The following is a 7,063-nucleotide window of genomic DNA, read 5'->3' on the forward strand; positions in this document are numbered from 1 at the left end:
TTAGGCCTAGTCATTGGCAGAACACAATGTTAACGTATATTGGCATTGACTCTTTGTCCTCTCTGGAGAAAACAACCTCTTGCCTCTGCTTTGTGGGGATAAATGTAAAGAGAACCAGATGACCCATGGCAACACCCAAACAACAGAAACTGTGGTGGGATGGTTAGTGGAATGAATATTTACACACACCCCCCAAGCAACAGTCTTTCAAAATTTTCTAATGTTATATGTTTTTCGTTAATGGGTTGGTTATGGACTTTGTTGCAATCTGTATTGTTAGTTGTCATAGCGATTACTGTTTTGTCATCTTGTAGTAAATGTATGTTAAGCTGGATATTGATCTGTCAGGTGCATATAACATCTGATTGTCTAGAAATGGAAACATCTGGGTAAGGAGGTAGAGAAGCACATTTATAAGGGGGACCCTTGATATTGATTTTATACAGGCATGATTTGGGATTGTTGAGTGACTATAGTCCCATGGCAGGGAGGTTGGATTAGATCTCTAGGATCCCTTTAAACTTAAGACATTCTATGATCTCTGGGGTTTGAGATACACTGAGCTGGCTTGCCAAATGATTGCAGAAGGGAGTCTTGTGGTAAGATGGTCTTATTTTGGCTAAACCAACAGAAGCAAACAACTGTTACATAACTCTTGAAGGTCATAGTTTGCTTAATTAACAGCAAAATTAATATTTAAGTTCACATGTTGATGAGAACCCTCCTGAGCCTTCTCTTGTCCATGCTGAACAGTCCCAGCCCTGTGTGACCAGTAGCCCCTGCCTCCTGGTCCTTGGTAACATGGTTAACATTAGTAATGCCATTTTTATAAGGCAAAGGGGCATTCTATGTGACAGAGCTGGTCACTTATCAGTCCCCTTTCCCCTCATCAGGCTCTGAAGGTCCTGTACACCAGGCAGACTACTCTTCTGTATCAGTCTCCACACTTCTGAACACTAGGTGCACTATTCCCCTACTTATTGACCTTGAAGGTCCCAGGCACCTGGCCAAACAGATGATGGTGACCCTGACACAGAACAGGGAAGCGTAGCAGCACACACAGCACTGTCTATAAAATTAAGCAGCTACAAGTCTCAAGGGGGACTTGGACCAGAACTGCTGCTGGACAGCAAAACTTGTGATACTCTTGTGGTCAGGGACGCCTCCACTGTTGTACACTTCTTCCAAGAATTGACTCATCTTCTCTTGTATATTTTGAGTTTACATTCTGATTGTTATATTGATACTGCAAGCCAAGTATTAAGATTGACCCAAACTGCAGAGGGTCCAGGTAATAAGAAACCATAAGCTAAGCTGTGCTATAAAATTGTGTTATGCTACTTTATAAATTTGTGCTACACTGATTCTGCTTATTAAAAATCCTGTGCTACTCTGATCATAAGATTCTATGCTGATTGTAAAATGCTGTTAAAAAAAGCTTTGATCCTACAGCTTAGTGTTGTTGTCCTTCTGACAAGAATCCCCAAATGAAACTATTAGTCCCCATCAGCCTCTCATCATAGACTCCAGTACTTTAATTATCTTTGTGGGCCTTTGCTAGACTCTCTCCAGTATGTCCCTGTCTCTCTTGTAGTGGGGAGCCTAGAACTGGACATGCTACTTCAGATAGAGCATCACTAGTGCTGAATAAATGGGAAGGATCACCTCCCTCAGCTGTCTGGCAACAATAACCTAATGTAGCTTAGAATGGCATTAACTTTCTTTGCCACAAGGGCACATTGCTGGCTAATGTTCAGCTTGATGTCCACCAGGATACTACACACACACAGAAACCTCCTCAGTCCTTTTCTGCAAAGCTGCTTTCTGATTGGTTAGCCCCTATTAAGTACTGGTGCACTGGGTTGCTCCTCCAGTGGTGCAGGACTTTGCACTTCCCCTTGGTGAACCACACAAGGCTCTTGTCAGCCCATTTTTTTCAGCCTATTGAGGCCTTTCTGGATAGCAGCATGACCCTCTGGGTGTATCAGCTGCTCCTCCCAGATTTGCACTATTTGTGAACTTGCCAATGGCGCACTCCTTCCACCTGTCCAGGAGTGTTGGTAACTTGGTGACAAGAATATTTTCTGATGTATCTGTATAAGATTTTCCCCTCTATAATGAGGGAAAAGGGAGGAATAAGGAAAAATATAATAATTTCAATATTCTAAGTCGGGCTTGGTAATTTACCTTTAATTACATACAATAAAGTGTTTGTGTATTAGTATGGAGAACTTATGCATCTTAAGGAAATTCACAGCGTTGGGGTATTAGCTTCTTCACTGTTCATCACCTCTAGGTTTGGATAAATTAAACTTATTTTACTCACTATATTAAAAGAAAATTCAAATTTTAGTTAAGCACATGAATTCAAAACAGGTAAATCTTATCAGCTAAAGACTTTTACTGTTCCCTGCTGCTGAACTACTGCTAACAATGTGAACTATAGCGTGTTCTGGAAATAAGAGGCTCCCTCTCACAGACTTGCAAAGACCCCTGAGGAGGAATTTTTCTGCTTTTTGATGAAATACAATTTAAGCCTTATGCTTTACCTCAGTAAAATTCCATCTTATTGACATTCATACTTACTTGGCAAAAAAAGATGACTTATCAAGAAAACTTATTTCATAAGGAAAAGTATTATACCAGCATACATGTCTCAACTTTGAAATACTAAGACCTCTTAATTAAAATACTGAAGAAACTGTTGCTTTACAATCTGGAGTCACATCACTACATTTTGCTCATGAGAATAAAATTTAAAGTCATGAGTTGCACATAAATCATTTATTTTAAATGTTTTAAGGATAGAGTTACATCATAATTATAAAAATTACAGAATTAAGTAACAGTTTTGGTGTTCATACTTCTAAATGCAGAGAAATAAAGTAAAAATAATGAAACTGAGCTCTAAAGATGAAGTCATTACCTAATTTTAAAATGTGAACACTAAGACCTTTGAAGTACATACATACCAAGAACCATCCAAATTGCACTAATGATGTAAAATACAAAAAGGACAGCATTTTCAAGGAACCAGAAACTGCTTTTACAATAATTTTTTCCCTGAAGCAGCTGTAATTTATTCTTTCTGAAGATAAAGCCTCCATTTAAAATTAATTCCTTTAAAGAAGGCTTATATCTGTGTAATAGGATTTTCCCCAAAGTATTTCAGTCTCTATGTAGTCCAACTTAGTTTAGGGTTTGGCACTCAAAAGGAAAAAAAAGTGTTTTATTTATTCAGTGTGATTTTATTTAATCTTTAACAGAATACATGGTCCCTTCAAATGCTTTGTGACACATACAACTGGAAAATTCCCTTCTGTTGGCACTATGCTTGCCTCACCAGCGCATTTGATCCTACTAACAACCATTCAAACAGCACAATAAGTAAATTCACAAAAATCTGAACACAAAATAAAACCAGAACAAAACGCAAACCTAAACATTATAACATGCAATTTTAGTTTGTTACATTGAACGTTCTAACCTGTTAAGCATGCAAAAAAGGATGGTCTGCATTTAAAGTTTCATTTTGCCTTTTTTTTTTCCTTTTCAAAAGCTTTACATGGCAGCTTGACATCATGCACACACAATATACAACAATACTACAATACTACAGCAGGTAAATGAGAGGCGCAAATAACTTTTATACAAAGATCCATGGCTTGTGCTATCACAAGACCTATGATAAATTTGGAATGTTGAACCCCTAGAACAAAGGACTGATGTGTAGTTGCTAGGGTAATGCAAGCACTGCATGGAGATTTGAAACATGAGCCTAAAATAAAGCCCAGAGCAGATGGCAGGGAGTAGAATTAGTCTCACATCTCCAAAAGGTGGTTTAAGCTATTAAAAAAAAAAAACAAACAAAAAAACCCCAACAAAACCAACCATACCCCTCCCCCCAATCCCCCTCATCTTAATAAAAGAGATTACAAGAGAAAAAAAAAACATGCAACAGACAACAGGGGCATCTAAAACCAAACATATTTGATACCGTATTGATTATATTCTAATTAGCAAAATATGTGGTATATTAGAGTGGCTTGCATAAAACCCAAAAATGCAAGCCTAATGCTAAAAATGTTCCAGTACACTTAAACCTCAAATATTTCAAACCAAAACTTCTATTTCTTAGATGTAAATCCCAAAATTCATTGTACTAAGTTATTAATGTATTTTGTGTGTAATCAATACACTCATTCTTGTGCCACAAATATCAACTTGGACTCATGGAGCCAGGCTCAGCTTCAAGATTTACATGCAGGACTCTTAAGAGTCAATAGAAAGCACATAACAGATCTGCAGGATGAAAGCACTGTGTTGCAAATCTGTTCATTTTGTTCAAAACACAATGAAAACTTACTGACTCAGGTATTTAGTACTTAAAGACTGGACTGAGAAGCTGTGAAATGAAAGACAATATCCTGCCTTTGGTTGCCCATGATAAAATACAGGACATAATGCAATATAGTAACAAGGGACAAAGAATTAAGGTACCATATTTATACAGTATTACCATTTAACAGCATAATGAGGCACAAGCCTTAAGGCTCAAATACAAAATCAGGCCAAAAACTTGGACAGAAAGGGACTTAAACCACTGAGTCTTTGATACCAAGTATACTCACAATAGAGGTCAGACCTCTGATCTCTGAATAACAGCACCTCTCCTGCATCCTTCCACTAACAGCATAAGGTTGGATACCTATGTATTCCTTTCCACCAATAGTTGACTGTATTCATGTTCTTCATGCTATTTCTGTGAAGCAGCGCTTTGAAGCTTGTAGAGTTCTGCTTTAACATGATAATTTTGTTGCTGTGCTGATCCTTGTTATAATTCTGATGCTTTTAAAAGTTGCTATGCTTAAAAAACAACAAATACTCTTAACCTTGATTTACAACTATCTTGCAAGATTAAAACTGAAAAGATTCTGCTTTTGTGGGCTGCTATTTACATCCAGAGTCTAATGCAGATGACTTAACCACTGAGACTGTCTATAGCTCCCATTAGATAATACACCACTGGCATGCAGAACTCTTATCGCTCATAGAATGAAATTCATGTTAACAGCATACCTCAAAGTAAGTACACCACAAAAAGCAAAAACAGATTGTAGATTTGTCTGGACAGTCCTTACTTTGAAAAGCCAGAAAAAGAATACATTGAGAAGATGCCTTCTTGAACCAAAATGGTTAAAACCAATAGTAAAACCCAAAACAAAACAAAGCAAAGGAATACAGCAGACTGAGCAGAAGTTTATAAATGCTTCTCTTCCTCTAAAGGAGGTCTTCAGTTTAAAAGGACCCCCACCCCTATAAGAATGTATTTACCATGTAAAAGATTAACTAGCAGTAGGTTTCTAAGTCCACACACAAACATCCAGGTTGCTAGGTTCTGATATTAAATGAGAGACTACTGATTGCCAATGCGTATCTAAAGTCTTCTCAAGTAGCATATATACTGTTAAACCTGTGGCACCAAGCACTTGGGTTCTGCTAAGAAATGTGTGTAACAGAGTACAACATTTAGGATTAAAGGCAGCTTTGTTGTGTGTGTTTTACTGGTTCCTACAACTTGTAAACACAGGCCTTTAACCTCCATTTTCTGATTAAGTGGTTATACTGATTAAATATATTTTTATATTTTAAAGCCTTTTCACTGAAAGGTGTGCAAGTCAAACACTTGATATTCTTCTGCCCTTTGACTAGTAAAAATGCACAAGTATTTCCATGTCCTGCAAGTTCTCAAAAAGTTTAATTTGAAATAAAGTGTAGAAATAGTATATTGATGTTACTTGGGTTAGGCACTCCTAACTGCTGCACAAACTGTTTAAACCTTTCAGAAGGGTCACCTCTGTCCCAACCCAGAAAACAAGGACTGACGGTAGCCAAGAAATTAAATTTAATGTTACAAAAGAAGGCATATTGAAAACCTCCAACTACACTTGCATGTGGCAGTTGAATAGGTGAGTGCAAGGTTGAAGAAAAAGTTAAAATCTATGAAAAAAATCTAGATTACAATACTAGATTCACTTCACACAGCTTGAATTTTCAGCTGTTCTTTGCTTTTTACTCCCTCCCACTCAAATACATTGACTTCCTTCAAGAAAAGTTCTCTTATGCAAAATGTGTCATGTTCACATAAATTTGTATTATTCAGAACAAACCAGTTTTGCTGGCAGAGACTGTGGGTTCACTGGGACATTTAAGCTTTCGTTTAACTGAAAAACAGTCAAGTCTTTGTGTCTACAAATTTTATGTTTAATAGTTCCATAAATTTGGCAGAAGTTCATGATGATGTCTAGGATGTCTTCACCAAATCGTAGACATAAATATGGAAATCATCATCAAACTTGATGAAATAGACAGATGGTTTGGCTTCAACTTGATGAATGACCATGCCAGTCCTTTTTGAGCCATCTTCTTTGGCATATTCCACTTGTTTGCCTACCAGGCTGTCCACAACTTCACCTGGTTCCCGTTCTGCAGGAGGTGAATCATCTGTAATATGAAAATACAACGTACTTTGGTAGATATTTATGATTTTTTTTTCCAATATACAAAACTGCAGAGCCTTCTTTAAAAGCTAAGAAATAGTCACAAGTTTAAACTGCAAAGTATGTCTAAAGTTGTTCAGACAGGCACCTAATTATTGCCATGCTTCTAGAAAGTATAGTCACAGAATTATTTTTTTTAAGGTAATACCATCTTCAATTTTATGAAGTAAAAAGTAGCACTTCAACTAATTAAAAAGTAAATCTTTTGACATAAAGGTGTACACACCAAATACAGAACATATTTGTAAATAATTGAATTTAAGCCCCCAGTAGAACAAGGCACTCTCTCTTTAACAGAAAGGCAGGTGTGCTAGAACTCCTCCCCACATGCTTTATCCAAAATGTCAATAGAAACATGACATTGCAACAAAATCACATCTTCCAAGCAAAGTGTAACCTCCTTAATCAATAAGGCTGGTAAAAGGGGCTTTTGATTTCACACTAGAATGGATACTATTGAGAAGTCTAACTATATTATGTGATATTGTCATGGTTACAGGGGC

At 37.0% G+C, this 7,063-nt stretch overlaps 1 protein-coding gene across 1 annotated transcript; it reads right to left on the bottom strand.

The window, feature by feature from the left end:
• Nucleotides 1-6,319: 6,319 nt before the first annotated feature.
• On the bottom strand, nucleotides 6,320-6,504 carry LOC103768704 (spindlin-W-like; the record flags this gene model as incomplete). The annotated part of the gene is made up of 1 exon (XM_008935860.1): nucleotides 6,320-6,504. A coding segment is annotated over one exon (185 nt), but the record flags the coding sequence as incomplete, so codon positions are not given.
• Between the last annotated feature and the right edge of the window lie 559 nt (nucleotides 6,505-7,063).

The sequence above is a fragment of the Merops nubicus genome, unplaced genomic scaffold, assembly GCF_000691845.1.
Source record: "Merops nubicus isolate BGI_N331 unplaced genomic scaffold, ASM69184v1 scaffold28772, whole genome shotgun sequence".
Classification (NCBI taxonomy): Eukaryota; Metazoa; Chordata; class Aves; order Coraciiformes; family Meropidae; genus Merops; species Merops nubicus.